Source organism: Ochotona curzoniae, unplaced genomic scaffold (assembly GCF_017591425.1).
Source record: "Ochotona curzoniae isolate NIBS_2020 unplaced genomic scaffold, NIBS_Ocur_1.0 contig_4612, whole genome shotgun sequence".
NCBI lineage: Eukaryota > Metazoa > Chordata > Mammalia > Lagomorpha > Ochotonidae > Ochotona > Ochotona curzoniae.
Window position 1 is genome coordinate 13,871,297 of NW_024466343.1, and position 17,730 is coordinate 13,889,026.

Consider the following 17,730-nt stretch of genomic DNA (forward strand, 5'->3'; position numbering starts at 1 on the left):
ATAGTGTTTCCTATGAGAAGTCAGCTGAGAGCCTGATTACCATTCCTGTATAGGTGAATTGATTTTCTTTTTTCATGTACACATTTAAGGATCTTTTTTTTTATGTTTGAAGAGAGCTTGATTATCATGTGTTGTTGTGATGGTCAGTTTTGGTCAATCCTAATGGGGATTCTGTACCCCTCTTGGATGCTGTTTCCCAATTCTTTCTCCAGATTAGGGAAGTTTTTATTTTTTCATTGAATACAACTTTAAAACCAGCTTCTCTTTCTGCACCTTCTGAGACTCCCATAACTCTTATATTTAGCCTTTTAATAGTGTCTTTCAATTCTCGAATACTTTTTTTTTTAGCTTGACCCAGCTCTGTTTCCAACTTTTTGTTTATTTCTCCCTGGTGAAACGAAATATCTTCCAATTCTGAGATTTTTTCTTCTGCTGTGTTCTTTCTATTTTGGAGACTCTCCAATGTATTTTTAGTTTGTTCCACTGTATTGCCCAGTTTTTATATATCAGCTTTCATTTGATTGATTTCCTGTATGACATATTCCTTAAATTCCTTAAACTCCTGTATTACATGCTTCTTGTTGTTGATAAGAATTTTTATAACAAGTGTTTTGAATTCTGTGTCCTCCATTTCTTCAATGTATTTCTCAGCTCTGAGGTTGGCAAAGGCTTTTGACCTTTGCGAGGGAGTCTTCAGTAATATTTGTTGTGCCTCTGTCTCTTCTTTTGCTCTTGGTCATTGTACTTCTGGTTAGCAGATTTTTCTCCTTAGGGCAGATTTCCAAGTTATATCGCCCACAGGTCTGCAGTTCAGCTTTGCTTATTGCATCTGGTACCTGGTTCTTTGTTTGCAATCACTTGTGCCATTCTTTCCATAGAGTTTCAGGTCTGGGCTCTTGTGTTAGACTTCCACCATGGTCTCCATAGCCCAGCTCCTGGCTCACCACTCTCCATCTCATGTGATCTCATGCTGTGACTGCACAATTTTCTATACGACCTTCTTCCATTTCCTGTTTGAGTAGTTCCCAGGATTAGGGAGACACCAGGTGTCCTATATAGCTACGTTGTTGGTGTTGCTGATCTTGTTGGAACCTGTTGGCCATTAGATCTGTGGACCACATGGACCTATCTTGAGTCATAGGATGCAAAATTGGTATTATTTTCCCATGAGACCAGTGCAACGCACTGAGCTAGAAGTGAATTCACTCCCAGTTTAGCACATGCACAGCTCACTATTGTCCCTTGAATCTTTGCCACACTGTACAAAATGGCACCCGATATGCTGCTTGTGGAGTTTTGAATCTGCTAGCCATTAGATCTGGGAGCCACTTCGACCTATTTGAGTGGAGCCTGTAATTTGCCACATCGATGCAATGCACCTAGCCAGAAATGACTGCTCCAAGCTCAGTGCATACATAGTCCTGTCCTGCAGCATTTGCTTCCCTTCACAAAATGCCCCTGATGCTGTTCTGGTGGGGATCCACCCTGCTCCCCTACTACCTTTGGGATCTGCTGCTCTGTCTCTGCTCCTGGTAGAATGAAACAACTCAGTAGCATGGGCAGTTCTTTGGGTTCACCTTCTAAGCTCGTGATTTCTTCCTCCCACCTAGCTGCTGGTGGAGCTCTTGCCGCTAGTGGAACTCAAATTGCTTGCTGATTGCTGCTGGGGTATCTGCTCACTGCAACACTACACTGTTGTCTCCTCTGATTTCCTGAGTCTGTCAATCTCCAGGTACCCCTCTGCTGTCAGCCTGTCCTGTCCTATTTCCTCAAATGTGCCCTCTTTGGTTCATCCTGGCTAATGATTCTCCCTCTTTTAAACATGCCCTTGCCTTATTTTGCCATCTTGATTTTCCATAATATAATTTAAATTGCATTTTATGAATATAATTTATATGTAATTTATATTCATAAATATATTTATTAATATAACCTGTCTACCAATTCTAATGCTGATAGACATTGGTTAATTTACAGTTTGAAGTTGTTACAAATATGGCATTATATACATTTTTGTATATGATTCCTAAATGTACATGTACAAGAGGATTGGCATTGTATTCACATGTTCATCTTTACTAGACAATGTCCATGTGTTTCCACAGTAGCTGTACTTAGGTGCAAATTCTGAAAGTTCCTATTGAGCAAAAATATTATCATTATACCAGACAATTTTCTATTTCTCTGCTATAATTCTGGTTAATTTCTTCACATCTTCCTTCCAGCATTATTTTAGTTGTGTCTAATCTGTTAAATATTTTTCATTTAATTTAGTAATTAAGGTATTTCACTTTTTTCCCTCAAGTTTGTCTTTGGTTGGATAATTTTGGGGGCCATATGATGGCTTTTTGGATTTTTTTTTTGGATCTTCCTGAAATGCTGATTTAGTATCTCTATTTTTCTATTCTTTTAGCATGGGTAACACATATAAAAATTCACTGCTGTTTTAGTGAATCCATATTTTAAAGTATAATGAATCAAAATTTTAGAAGAAACTTTATGTGTATGTATAATTCATTTTATATTTCAACTTGTGACTTGCTTGCCTTTTTACTTTGATTCTTTTGAAAAGTCTTGATTTTGCAAGCATACTGTTCAGACCCTGAGAGAGGAGAGTGATATCTGCAGGCTTCTGCAGTTTCTGTACACATTTTGAAGCTATCCTCAGTACATGTGTATTTAGAATTGTTGTATCTTCATGCATCCTTTATTATGTAACATTTGTCGTGCCTTTGACAATAGTCTTTATTTTGAAGTTTACTAGTCTAGTATTAATAAAGGTGCTCTAGGTTTCATTTTTAAAGATATATTTATTTATTTGAAAGAACAACAGAGAAAGAGAGATGCTCCATTCCCATGGCTCACTCCCTAAGTGGTCACAATAGATAGATCTGAACCAACCCATGCGCCAGGAGTCAGGAACTCTATCCTGATCTCTGACGTGGGTGTTAAGGACCCACATGCTTGAGCTGTCTTTGGCTGCCCTACCAGGCTCACTAACAGGAAGCTGCATAGCTGGGACTCTCCCTGGCACTCCAATACTGGATGCCAGTGTTAAAGTAGTGGTTTTTATTTGCTTCTGGGGGTTTATTTGCTAATATTTTATTAATATTTTGAGTAGAAAATTTCTTCGTATTTCTTCCTATTCAGTCTTACCTTTCTTTTACTTTTCTGAAATTTGATCTATCTTCCTCTTTGGAAAATTGTGACTGGTGAGATATGCAAAGTTTATACCTTACAAATACATTAAAGATGGAGCAAAACTACAATTTGAGTACCACTAATTCATAAAAATATCCCCAAACCCAAATAACTGTTTCATGTTACCAAACATGAAACAATTGTAGTCCCAAGAATTTTAGATACAGGGTAGTCAGTGCATACTGATTTCTCCATTTGTATGTATTTAAAGGGGTATTACAGTAATTATATGCTGTTCTTTCACATAAGTCTGTGTTCCATAGCTCTTATGATATGGCTCAACTTTAACACACTAAATTTTTTTTAATTACTTTTATTTGAAAGGCAGAGAGAGCGAGAGAGAGAGAGATGTTGCATCTGCTGTTTCTAAGTGCCCATGCAGGGCTGGGTTGAGACCTGGAAATTAATCTGGTTTGTCCAGGTACATAGCAGTTGTCTAGTACTTGAACTACCAGCTGCTGCTTCCCAGGGTGCATGTTAGCTGAAACCTGGAATGGAGGAGGAAGCCAAGACTTGAACTTGGGCAGCCTGGTAGAGAGGAGAGAACTTCCATCCAGTGGTTCACCCTCTAGATGACAATGGCTAGGGCTGAGCTAGGCCAAAGCCATGAGCTTCACTGGGTCTCCTATGTGGTGGCAGTGGCCCAACCAGTTATCTTGTCAAATCGTTTTTATTTCTAATCTCCTTTACAATCTCTTATTTACTATGTTATCATCAATCTTTTCATGTCATTTTCTTTATTTACTTTTATTTGTTTGAAAGGCAGAGAAAAAGAGAGACGTCTTCCATCCACTCATTCACTTCTGTCCATAACAACCAGAGCTGCACCAGGCTGAAGCTAGAAATCCAGAATTCCATCAGGGTTTTACACTGGATGGCAGTTACTCAAGTACTTGAACCATAGCTCACTGCCTTCTAAGGTATACATAAACAGGAAGCTACAATCAGAAGCAGAATAGCATCTCAAACCCAGGTATCCAGAATGGTATCAGCTACTACACCAAACACCTGCCCCGCATCATCATCATTCTTACAAATCAGATTACCTTGAAAGCCTCCGGTTACTGCTTGAATCCTGAGCTTATTAAAAATGGAATGAAAAAAATATTCCTCCTCTGACTTCCAAAACAGCTAGAATCTATGGCTGTGCAAATTTTTCACTTCTTACCTCCAGAAGCTTCCTTCATGTATGTCATGGTACAAATGGAGCTTCCATGACCTACTTCATGTGGTCATTTTTAGCTATTATTCCTGGCACTATTACTTATGGTATGTAGGTAGACAGGAATAAAAACTACCATGGACTGGTATTTCTGCAAAGGTAGGTACGGATTTTCATTTCAGAAGCCTTATTTACAAAGTTAAACAATTTAGTAGGCACTGATAACCATTTCAAGTCCTTAAACCATTTCAAGGCATTATAGGATTTTTGTTCTAGAAATAATGGCTTAGACTACAGAACTGAAAGAATGTATATAGGTTGTAAGAACCTGTAGTAGGAGATATTGGTTGAAAAGAAATCAGAGCTTGAAATCAACAGCACTTTAAGGATTGGGCAGTGTGCTGGGTGTTTTAATTGCTCTGTGCCATTTTCGAGCTAAGGAAACTGAAAATAGAGAAATATCTAAAGCTGTAACTTCTATGACATTGCCAGGCTTTGAGGTCTTTTGTGTCTGTTTCAGAAGCCTTTGCTTTATGATACTATACAAACTGAAGTTTTCACTACTGATAAAAATGTTGCTTATATTATTACCACCATATGCCTTTCACGTGCACTTCTATTTGCTTACATTCATCTGTCTTCTGTTGTGAAAACAGCCTGCAATCAGAACTTAGTGTCACAATTATCACTGCCTTTTCTGTGAACTCAGTTACAGCTATCTAGCATATTATCTAGCTCCAAAAAAATTATAGTTCTGAAACATTGTATTATTTCTTTCTAAAGTAAATCGGCTTGCTTTCCTCTTATTATGTTATACAGGTGCTGCAGAGCAGTGCCTCATGCTCTAACTGTTACCAGGAGTAAGATATATATTCTATATCCCTATCAAAATGTAACTCAGACTCTACTGAGTTTGGTGGTGCTATTTGTTGTAGAGGGGTGGACAGGAGATATAATATTGTACTACTGACTTTTAAACAGCTACTATTTCCATCTTCTTTTCATTTTACATTGAAAAGGTCTTTTAGAAAATTCTAGGTTTACTGTCCTTTAATGACCATATTAATCCCAATTAAGAAAGATATGGTAGCAGTCAAACTAAAATCAATAAGGGCTTCAAATTACAAATTGTTGTGGCAATTCTTTTTTTTTTTTTTTTTTTTTTATTGTTGCTTACACTGTATTATGTAGTACAGTTTTATAGGCGCTGGGGATTCCCCCCACCCCTCCCCCCATGGTGGATTCCTCCACCTTGCTGCATAACCATAGTTCAAGTTCAGTTGAGATTCATTGCTTGCAAACACATGCCTAGCATAAAGTTCAGCGTCTTATTGTCCAGATAAGTCCAGTGGCCTCTTGGGGAGACCTTCTATGGTCTGAAGATAGGTCTAACAGAGTAAAGATCCGGTCAGTTAAAAAGCCCCAACAAGGCCTCAGTATCAATATACAACATTATGGAATTAATTGACATTGTATTGGGTAAACAATATGTTAAAAATAATGCAAGTTCCATTCTTCGAAACATCTGGGTTGAGACAGCATCAATGACACGTTCAAAAAATAACAAACAACCAAACAATAAATTACAGGTTAAATCAAGGCAAACATGTGGTATCTAATCTTTTGGGATTCGCTCATTTCCCTTAGCATTATAGTTTCCAGTTGTGCCCATTTAGCCACAAAGAACTGCATTTTGTTTTTTTTAATAGCTGAGTAGTATTCCATGGAGTAGATGAACCAAAGCTTTCTTATCCAATCTTCTATTGATGGGCATTTCGGTTGCTTCCATGTTTTTGCAATTACTGATTGTGCTGCAATGAACATAGGGATGCATGTTGGTTTGTCGTAAAACAGGTGTTTTGGATATATTCCTAGGAGTGCTATTGCTGGGTCATATGGCATGCAGATTCCGAGTTGTTTGAGTGTTCTCCAGACTGATTTCCATAAAGGCTGTACCAATTTGCAGCTCCACCAGCAGTGGAGTAGGGTTCCCTTTTCCCCGCATCCTCGCCAGCAAGCGTCGTGGGTGTTCTTGATTATGTGGGCCAATCTTACTGGTGTTAGGTGGTACCTCATCGATGTTTTAATTTGGATTTCCCTTATTGCTAGGGAGCTGGAACATTTTTTCATATGTTTGTTTGCCATTTGGACTTGTTCCTTTGTGAAATGTTTGCCCATTTCCCTTGCCCATTTCTTGAGTGGCTTGTTTGTTTTGGTTTTTTGGTTGTTTTGAAGTTCTTTGTATATCCTGGAAATTAGCCCCCTATCGCCTATATCGTGTGCAAAGATCTTCTCCCACTCTGTGGGTTGCTTTTTTACTTTGTTGATTGTTTCCCTTGCTGTACAGAAGCTTCTTAGTTTGATGAGGTCCCATTTGTTTATTCTGTTCTCAACTGCTGTTGCTTTTGGTGTCCTTCTTAGAAAATCGGAACCTACTCCTAGGTCTTGCAGTGTATTTCCTACATTTTCTTGCAAGAGTTTGAAGGTTTCTGGATGTAGGTTTAGGTCTTTTATCCATGTAGATTGGATCTTAGTGTATGGTGATAGATGTGGGTCTATCCTTTTGTTTCTACAGGCTATCAGCCAGTTGTCCCAACAACATTTACTAAAGAGGCCTTCCCACTTGCTTGAGCTATCATTGGTCTTTTTGTCAAAGATTAATTGGCTGTATTTGTGTGGGTTCCCTTTTGGTGCTTCTATTCTATTCCATTGATCTTCCTTTCTGTCTTTGTGCCAGTACCAGGCTGTTTTGATAACCACTGCTCTATAGTATGTCCAGAGGTCCGGGATTGTGATTCCCCCTGCTAACCTCTTATTTTTCAGGATGGTTCTAGCTATTCATGGTTTTTTGTGTTTCCAGATGAACTTTTGAATCATTGTATCCAGTTCCGTGAAGAATGTTTTGGGCAATTTGATTGGAATTGCGTTGAAAATGTATATTGCTTGTGGTAGTATAGACATTTTAATGATATTGATTTTGCCTATCCAGGAGCACGGGATGTTATTCCATCTTTTGAGGTCTTGTTCAATTTCCTTTTTAAATAGTTTGTAGTTTTCTTTGAATAGGTCTCCTACGCTTTTGGTTAGATTGATTCCCAAATACTTCATACTTCTCTCTGCTATTTTGAATGGTATCCTGTTGGTTAGATCTTCTTCCATCTTGGTGTTATTTGCGTACACTATGGCTGTTGATTTTCGTTTGTTAATTTTGTACCCTGCCACTCTGCCAAACTCTCGTATAAGTTCTAGCAGTTTCTGTATTGAGTCTCCTGGTTTTTCTATGTATAGGATTATGTCATCTGCATATAGTGAAAGCTTGACTTCTTCGTTTCCTATACGTATGCCTTTGATTTCTTTTTCTTGTCTTATGGCCTCTGCAAGTACCTCTAGGACTATGTTGAATAGCAGCGGTGATAGCGGGCACCCTTGTCTTGTTCCAGATCTCAGTGGGAAGGGTTCTAGCTTTTCTCCATTCAGTATGATACTGGCGTTGGGTTTTTCATAAATTGCTTTAATTATGTTGTGGATTTTCCCATCTATGCCTACTTTGGCTAGAGTTTTTAGCATGAAGAGGTGTTGGATTTTGTCGAAAGCTTTTTCTGCATCTATTGAAACTATTATGTGGTTCTTGTTTTGCAGTTTTTGGATATGGTTTATAACATTTATGGATTTCCGAATGTTGAACCATCCCTGCATTCCAGGGATGAATCCTACTTGATTGTTGTGGCAATTCTTGTAAAATGACTTCTCAGATATTAGTTTGACTCTTTTTTTTTCTAGATTTTTTTTCTCCATAGGAAGAAAAAAGCCTGCATCAACATATCATGTAGAATATTGATATAAATATTTTTAAGAGAGATGACAAAATTCTGTTACAATGAAAGGATATTTCATAAATTAAAATGTTATTTCACAATAACACCTGACATTTTAGGCTTTGTACTTGCATTGGTATTATCCAGAGATTCCTCGGAGCAATATTTCAAAAGAGCCTTTTAACAAAAACTTTCTAGAGAGAAAATAGTTTGAGAAAAGTCGATCATATTATCATTCAGATTCGTTTTGCATAGAGATAGAAGTGCTATGAAAGGAAAAGAGAGGGCTAGTGCAATAGCTCAATTGACTAATCCTCTGCCTGCCAAGCGCCAGCATCCTCTATGTCCTAATCTCCCCACTTCCTATCCGGCTCTCTACTTGTGGCCTGTGAAAGCAGCATATTATGTCCCATTCACATGGCAAGATCTCAAAGAAGCTCCTGGCTTTAGATGGGCTGAACTCTGGCCAATGTGGCCTTTTGGAGAGCGAACCAGTGACTGAAGATCTTTCTCTGCCTCTCCTCTCTGTAAATTTATCTTTGTAATAAAAATAAATAAATCTAAAAAAAGCAAAATGAAACAAAAACCCCAAAACAAAAAACACATTGCAAAAGGAAGAGAAAGAGAGAGAAGTGAGAGTGTGTGTGTGTGTTGTGTGTGTAGGGTATTAGGTTCTTATTTAGTGCTGCTTTATTGAATGCTTCTCAAATTGAATTGACCAAAGAATTTTCTTTCCCTATAAGCTAAAGTTTCAGGAAATTGACTTTGGAATTATTGTTTTGCATCTGTGTAGTGAAGTACATGGAGATTCTGAAACATATATAGGACAAGATTATAATGTATACATATAAAAACAAAATTTTATTTTAGTATTTTCTTAATATTCTGAACTTTATCTGCCATGAATGAAAATCAACATCAGCTGGGGAAAAAGACGTTCGAAAAGAAAGCCAGACTGCACAAAATCAAATTGGAAATTCTGAGTTGCCAGGATCATTGGAAGATTCAGATAATGATTATTGTAGCATTAAAAAAAGGTAATTAGTACAGATGCTGACTCCACATGTTATACTCTGAACTGTAAGAAAAAGAATGGGGTATCCAAAATAGTTTATGAGGACTTTTAATCAGAACATATATATGAGTGAGTTTAATGATATTTTTAATTAAAGTTAATCTTGATTCTATATTTATTGTTAAATTCTTTCCAAAATTGATCAGTGATAACTTCTTGTATTTATTTATATTGTATTATTTTTGTCATCAGAAGCAACCTGACCAGAGAAAAATGTCTGTAATTATTTGTTTTTGTAAAAACAAATTAACCTCAAATTCTTGGTTATAGGAAAGCTAATCAGTATGCTTGCATTTCACATTGATATAATTTCATTCAAAATTATAGTATTGAGAATTTTGTAGTCTTGAAATTAAGATGAAATTTTAGTTGTGCATTCACAAAAATCTATAAACAAAACAGATTTTTTTCTGATTTCATATTAATTTATTTTTTTAATAATCTTACTTAGTTGATTAGGGTACAAAGCGTCAAGGGCTACAGGAAAGTGGGTAATACCATTGTTTCCACACTAATATCATTTTTTTCCAAAACAGATTTCTAAAACTTCCAGATATTTTACCTTGCCATAGAAATTAAACTTGTATGATAATGTTAATATGATTTTGTTAGTTGTACTAAATGTAGTTTCTGTTGATTATTACTTTGAATGTAAATATGGTAATGATCTCAGGCTTACTTAAAAGAATTATGTTTGTGTTTTAAGTCATTAGGTAAAATACATAAAATGTAAAAATAACATTTATGATTTTATGTTTTAATATTAATTTTAAATCTGTCACCCTTTTAAGTCAGTTTATTTGGAAAGATGAAGATGATGCAGCTCTCAGAAGACAGAACGATCAGGTATGATTTACAAATTTTTGTTCAAGTGTGGCATTGCTAAATATATAGAAATTAAAACTAAAATATCTAAGTTCCCTTGTGATATACTTTTAAAATCACTATTAGCAATGGTAGTTCAATTTTCATTTCTGCTTTTTAAAAAAAGGTTTATTTATTTTTATTGCTAAGTCAGATATACAAACAGGAGGTGAGACAGGAAGATCCTCTGTCCAATGATTCACTCCCCAAGTGACCTCAATGGCCATCCAAATGCTGCACCGACCCAAAGCCGGGAACCAGGAGCCAGGAACTTCCTCCAGATCTCCCACATGGGTGCAGGGTCCCAAGGCTTTGGGCCATCCTCAACTGCTTTCCCAGGCCATAAGCAGGGAGCTGGATGGGAAGAGGAGCTGCTGGGTTTAGAACCGGCGCCCATATGGGATCCCAGAACGTTGAAGGCGAGGATTTTCAGCTGCTACGCCACAGCACCAGGCCCAAATTTTCATTTCTACTTTTTTGATAATAGAGAAGATGCACAAATATGAAGGGGGAAATATTTTACATTAACACTTCCTGATCATCTCAAATTTAATAACTAGTTTTTTAAAAAAATTGACTGATCAATTGATTGATTTAGAAAGGCAGAAAAACGGAGACAGAGATCTATTCACTGGTTCACTCCCGAAGTGGCCACAACAGCGCCTATAAGGGGAACAGGTGCTGCAGGCAGAGACTTAATTTACTACACCACTGATAGTAGGAGTATAAGTTAGTATGCACATTATGGGAAACAGTGTGGCGATTCTTTAATACATAAAAGACAAAAATACTGACTCAATAACTCTATAACTGGGTACTTGTTTAAAGGCAAGGAAATTGGCCTGGGAAAGAGACATTGGCACCCCTTTATTCACTGCAGCACTTCTCACAATAGCCAACATACAGACTCAACTTAAGTATCAGTCAAAGGCTGGCACTCCGGCAGGTATCCCACAGGAGTCGCTGTTGCAGTCCAGGCTGCTCCATTTCTAATCCAGCTTGCTTCAAATCCACAGGGGAAAGCATTAGCCTTCCACTTGGGAGACTGGATAAAATATATGGCTCCTGGCTTTGGCCTGACTCTGGCTGTTGCAACCTCATCAGGGCAGTGAACCAGCAGATGGAAGATCTTTGTCTCCCTCTTTCTCTGTACTTCTGCCTTTCGAAAGAATAAATTTTAAAATGAGCAGTCTATAAAGTAAATTAAGAAAATTTTTTTTATCCAAAACAAAAAGTATCAAAATGTTTGACAATAAGATGCTGGATTGGGCCTGGCACTGTGGCCTAGCGGCTAAAAGTCCTGTCTTTGACCATGCTAGGATCCCATATGGTCACTGGCTCTAATCCCAGAAGCTCCACTTCCCATCCAGCTCCTTGCTTGTGGCCTGGAAAAGCAGTAAAGGACAGCCCAAATCCTAGGGACCCTGCACCCACGTGGGAGACCCAGAGGAAAGTTCCTGGATCCTGGCTTCGGATTGGCACAGCACTGGCTGTTGCAGTCACTTGGGTAGTGAATCATTTGTTGGAAGATCTTCCTCTCTGTGTCTCCTCTGTATATCTGACTTAGCAATAAAAATAAATAAATCTTAAAAAAAAAAGAAGGTGCTGGACTGTCTGCTGTTGTCTATATTGGCAATGTTAAGAAACACTTAAATATAATTATGAACTTATGCCTGCTTATGAAGGACTACACTACTGTAATACTAAGGGAGAAATCAGTTGGAGGGAGGGAATTTGGGGAGGGGGTAGGAGAAATCCAAGAGCCTATGGAATTGTATCATAAAATTAAGTTGAAACTATATGTGTATATATATATGTATATATATATATATGTATATTTAAAAATTATGCTTTGGCTTTGATACCAACCTGATTTTTTCTTTGTAAACTGATTTGTTTTTGCCTAAAGGTCAAAAGATTCCTTTTGACTATATTTATCATGTTGTATCTTTGCTAAGAGTTCTAAATCAGGGTTTTTGTTTTTTAATTTTTTTTTCCCCTATACATAGTGGGCCCTTCTCAGTATGAAAGAAAGGACTTATTTTTTCATTTTTTTCCTTACTTCTTTTCTTTAAAGATTTTTTTTTTTATTTGAAAGAGTAGCAAAGAGAGGGAGAAACAAATTGGCAGATGTTCTATCTGTTGGTTTACTCCTTAGCTGACTGCAACAGCCAGCGCTGGGTCAGTCCAAAGTGGGGAGCTTCATCCAAGTCTCCAATGTAGGTGGCAGAGACACAATATATAATGCCTAAATTATAGTGGAACAGTCTGTTTTCTACAGGCCACTAGGGACCTGGGTGGAAATGGAGCAACTGGGATATGAATCAACACCCATATGCTGGCCCAAGACTTTGTTTCAATAATGTTTTTAAAATTATAACTTTAAATATATCTTCTTACCTTTTGTCTTTCAAAAACCACAATTAGTCTTGTCTTAGCTATCTTTTAACCTTTTGTATTGTATTCTTCTTCGAAACATTTTATTATTTATGTTGCATTTACGTGGCCCCTATTGTTTCTCTTTATTAGTTTTCTTATAATTTTTGTCATATCTGTCCTATCTTAGATAGCTTCTAATTTACCTAAGTATGAGACAAATTATTTTTCTTAATTTCTTTCTTTTGTTTGGCCAGTTTACGCATCTTCTAGTTTCTCCTGTTTGTTAAAATAGCCAAGGCTAGAGTTGGGCAGATTGTCCAGTTACATCACAGCTGTTTTGCTTTTAGTTCTGAGTTGAGATTTGATTAAAAGTTGCTGTGTGGATGTTTATTTATAGAGATTATTTTTACTCCGTTATTTTTTCTTGTTGAGCGAAATAAGGAGTGTTTGGTGGCTTACTTTGTTTCTTAGAACTGGTGCACCCTCTTCTGTTGCTGTATGCAAAGACATTTTTTTCTTCCTTCTCTCCATCCCCCTTTCCTTGCTTCTGACCTTATTCCCTTGCCCAACTTACAGTGAAATGGAGAGTGTGGAGCAGGGGAAGCTAAAGCAATGAACATGGAATTGCTGATAGGCATTGTCAAATACAGTGATATGAAAAAAAAGCATGATTTTCATATTTTCTTACAGACAGGTGAAAAAGATTATATCAGCCCGCCAGATCTTATTAATTTTCCTTCACTTCCTTGTCAACCTGCTCTTTCTCCAGCAATAACTGATCCCTCTTTTTCACAGATTGAAAGTAAGTGTTGTGACCTCTAAGTACAGATGCTATGTTACTGGAAATGTAATTATTTTATGTGTACAGATTTTCGGTATGGGAAGATTGAAGTTCAGAAAATGGATGTTCTGAAAATGTTGGCTGTCAACAGTGTGAATTGTCTTCATATCATGGAATGTACACATGGAAATGGTTATGCTGCTAATATTTTCTATAGATAAGGGGCATTCAAACAGTTCGTGGAAAGTATAGATTATAAAATAGCTGTGCATGATTTTAAAAAATTCTTGGCATCAAGTGAACTTAACTCCATTTCCATGAACTTCTCTTTTATTATTTTAAAAGCTGATGTTAATTTTATAATGACCACCACTGCATGTGGACACTAAAAGTCTTTCATTTTAAAATATATTCTTGATATGCATTTTCCATGTAAGCTGTAAATAATATAACATTAGATCCAAAGTAACTGCCAAAATAATTAGGGGGAAAAAAGAAAGAACAGGTGAGTATAATTGCTTGAGTTTTTCCTAGTTTGTACACATATATAAATGCACAAGATGCACTATTTTATAAATTCCTTGTGTATTGCTCTTTAATGCTAAAATCACTCCTCTACATTTTCCATATAGGTAAACTCAGTAAGAAAAATAAGATTTTTGAGTAAACTTTATTTGCTCCTTTAGACATTTAAGTTTTATATTCCCTTTGACTATTAACCTTATTTAACTTTTAGATATTGATGAAAATGAATTATGATCTTTTTAGGAGAGAAGATTGTTGAACAAATGAAACAAGTAAAAGAAGAAAGAAGACATCTAGAAAGAATTAGAGAAGTACTATTAAAAAAAGTTGAAAAACTATTTGAACAGAACAAATTGAAACGATATCATGGTACAGTTAATTATATACCTCTGAATTTTTACAGAATTAATTTTGGAATAATTTACAATTAATATTTGGTATTTTATAGTTTAATTGGCACATGATTAACTATAACAGAAAATAGCCTGGCGATTGGGTGCAGGGGTCCAAACATCTGAGCCATTCTCTGCCATGTTCCCCGGGACATTAGCTAGCAGCTTCTGAGTTCTAAGTAGAGCAGCTTGGACTTGAACTGGCATTCCCATGGGATTTTGACATCACGGTGCCTCTACTGATTACACTGCAATGGTCCCAATTAACTAAAATCTCAAGCTAAAGTTCCATGCAGCTATATAATGTTTATCAGTTAGTGTTATAATATGAAATTTTCAAATTTGGTGTTTTCATTTCCATGATATTCTAAAAGAAACCTAAGTATTATGTTTGCATATAGCTTGTGTCCGTTTTACATTTTTACTTAGAAGTTCTTGGTGTCAAAGTAATTTCCTAAACTTGTTGTGTTTAATTTCTGCTGTCGACCAAGAATTCCAGGATTGAGAAACTCTGCCATATAGAAATAGGAGGAAATATTTGAAGTAAATTTGATTCATAATGAATCAGAATCAGATATCACAAAACATTACTCATTATGGGGGCTGAAAAAATGGGGAAAATGATCTTTTAAAGTGCATCTTTTCCTTTCACAGTTTTAATTAAATGGTTATTTCTTAGAAGATTATGCCAAAAATAAAAATATATGCCCATTTAGGTATAGCTAATTTGGTTTTTGTGTTTTAGTTTGTTTTTGAGAAAGAGACAGAGGAGGTGATTCCATCTGCTGGCTCACTCCCCAAATACCTGCAAGGTTGGACCCAAGCCAGGAGCCGGAAACACAATACAGGTCTTTTGTGGGTGGTAAAAACCCAGTTGCTTGAGCCACCAGCCAGTGCCTCCCAAAAGCTACATTAGCAAGAAGCTGGAATCAGGACCTAGACCTAGTGTCGACCCAGGCGCAGCTGTGTCAGACACAGGCATCCTAACTGGCATTTCATGATCCCACCTCAGTGCTGTGTTGTTGTCGTTGTTACTTTCTGTTTTTTAGTATGAAAGGCAGAGTTAGAGAAATGAGAGACAGAAAGATCTTAGATTCCTCTGCTTTGCTCCCAAAAGGCCAGAGATGAACCAAACCAAAACCAGGAGCCAAGAACTTCCTTCAGGTTTCCCACAGTGGTGCAGGGCTTCAGGGATTTGAACCACTTTCCACTTCTTTCCCAGGTCACAAGCAGGAAGCTTGATTGAAAATGGAGTAGCCAGGAGATGAACCAGTGCCCACATGGGATGCCTGTGCTACAGGCAGAGGCTTAACCCACCATGTCATGGAACCAGCGCCCGCAGTACTTTTTTTTTATAACATTTTTCAGAATCAGTCACATGCTTAAAGGAAAATATGCTTGTGATTTATGAATGTATTACCATTTGACTACATTTCTAGGCAATTTCTTTTTCTGCCTAACAAATCTTTCTCCCTTAGCTCTACTGTCCTTGGTGTATAAGGGAGGGAGAAGAGGAGAGGGGGAAGAAAATGAGTTAAATATACATTAATTCCTCATAAACTGAAAATTTCAATTTTTAAACCATGTTAAACCCAGCCTTTAATTTTTTTGGTAGCCTGTGATAGTTGGAAGAAAAAATACCTTGAGACTAAGAAAGTTACAGCATCATTGGAGGAGGTCTTAACAAAACTTCGAGAAGATTTGGAACTTTATTATAAAAAATTGCTGATGCAACTTGAAGCCAGGGAGATCAAGATGAGACCAAAAAATCTGGCAAACATCTCAGACTCTAAGGTATTAACAAATGTGTCCCTGTAGTATTAGAAAAGTTCTACTCAAAATGAGCGTTTTACATCTGTCAGAATTGAATTTGGAGGCTTTAGACGAGAGATTACAGAAGTTTGAGTTAAATTTCCTTAAAATTCACGACCTCATGTGATGGAAGGATGGCTGCTGAGCAAATCCAGTCAGCAATAATGTTCTTAAGAATATAAGTAGTTCTAATGTCACCTCATTACTTATAGTGTGGTTTTCACTAGAAGACTCACCTGACCTTTTTTTTTAAAGGATTTATTTTTATTTGAAAGATGATTAAAAAAGAGAGAGAGAAGAGACAACAGTCTTCCATCTAGTGGTTCCACCCCAAATGGCCACAACAACCAGACTTGGACAGGTCCCAAGCCTGGAGCCAGAGCTGGAAGACTCCTTTTTATGATAGTAGCAACAGAGTTGCCAAAGGCAAACAGGGTTATGTATCTCCAAAACAAGATGGGGAGATAGTCTTTGAATTCAGACTCTGTGGTCTCCCGGGACCAACCAGGTCCACCCTGTTGTCAGTAGTATCTGCTAAAGAATGCTAGGTACCAGCGGATTTAGGCTAGATAGGCTCTACCTTTATAGGTTCAGATGCAGTCACATTTCCTGATTATGGGAAGGAGATGAATGCCTAATTACGTAGGGCAGGAGGCCAGCAGTGACCACTAGTTATTGATGGTGTAAGAAAAATGTAAACTTTTGGTTAGTTCACTTTTTCTTAAGATAATCTTGACTCTTAAGTCAGAGACATGAAGTTTCATATTGAGTAACTATACCATATAATTAAATGACAAAAAAGTTGCAAAGATCATTTAATAACTTGATTTTTGTAGAATTGATCTCATGCAAAATGATATTTAAAATAAGCAACTTATGATTAAACAAAAATGTAACTTAAGGCATGATGAAATGTTAAAATTTAATATTAGTTAATATAAAATAAATATAGTCTTAAGTAATGGGTTTTCAATACTAATCATTTTTTTTAAAATACAGCTGATACTTTATCCTTTTATCAGGTTCAGTATAAGAATATAAAGATAGTTTAATGATTTGTCTTTAATATTTGTTGCAACTTCATAATTTATGTTTGTAAAGCAGTATATGTTGTTATAAGTATATAAAATATTAAACTGAGTACACCTTTATATATCTCACACAGAATTACCTTATAATCCAAATCACAGAGGTACAGCATGCAATTGACCAACTTAAGAGAAAATTGGATACGGACAAAATGAAACTCATAATAGAAGTTAAGGTAATTTTAATTTATCCTTATCAAGATCGTCTTGAAATAAAACATTTCAGTGTTTCCTAGATATCTGTTCAGTTATTAAGTGCTAGAAGGTGGTTTTTTTTTATGTTGGGTTTTGGTTTTTGTTTGCATAATTACATATTGAGAATAATATTTTGAAGCTCAAAAAAATTTGTATTGTCTATTTTTTAAAAGGATTCAATTATATTATTCTATAAGAAAAGGACATTTCAAAGTTTGTGGAAATTGGAATTGAATCTGTGCATGCAAGGAGCCTTCAAAAAGTTCATAAAAATGTCAGTTATGAAAAATAGGATGCATGGATTCCAACATGTCTAAATATATTTTAATTTCATTGCTCCACAAACTTTTTGAAGTAGCGTTATTCTAATAAAAGAAATCTCATAACATGTATCATAGATAAGATGTTATTTAAGCAGTATTTATAACCTACATATTTACC

General features: G+C 36.4%; 1 protein-coding gene across 1 annotated transcript in view; it reads left to right on the plus strand.

The window, feature by feature from the left end:
* The window catches only part of SPATA1 (spermatogenesis associated 1), a 57,140-nt gene that overhangs the window by 32,634 nt on the left and 6,776 nt on the right, over nt 1-17,730 (plus strand). The window contains exons 7-12 of the mRNA XM_040987362.1: nt 9,101-9,215; nt 10,045-10,099; nt 13,187-13,298; nt 14,046-14,171; nt 15,810-15,988; nt 17,172-17,270. Coding sequence (XP_040843296.1) covers nt 9,101-9,215; nt 10,045-10,099; nt 13,187-13,298; nt 14,046-14,171; nt 15,810-15,988; nt 17,172-17,270 — 686 coding nt within the window. The remainder of the gene's footprint in view (nt 1-9,100; nt 9,216-10,044; nt 10,100-13,186; nt 13,299-14,045; nt 14,172-15,809; nt 15,989-17,171; nt 17,271-17,730) is intronic.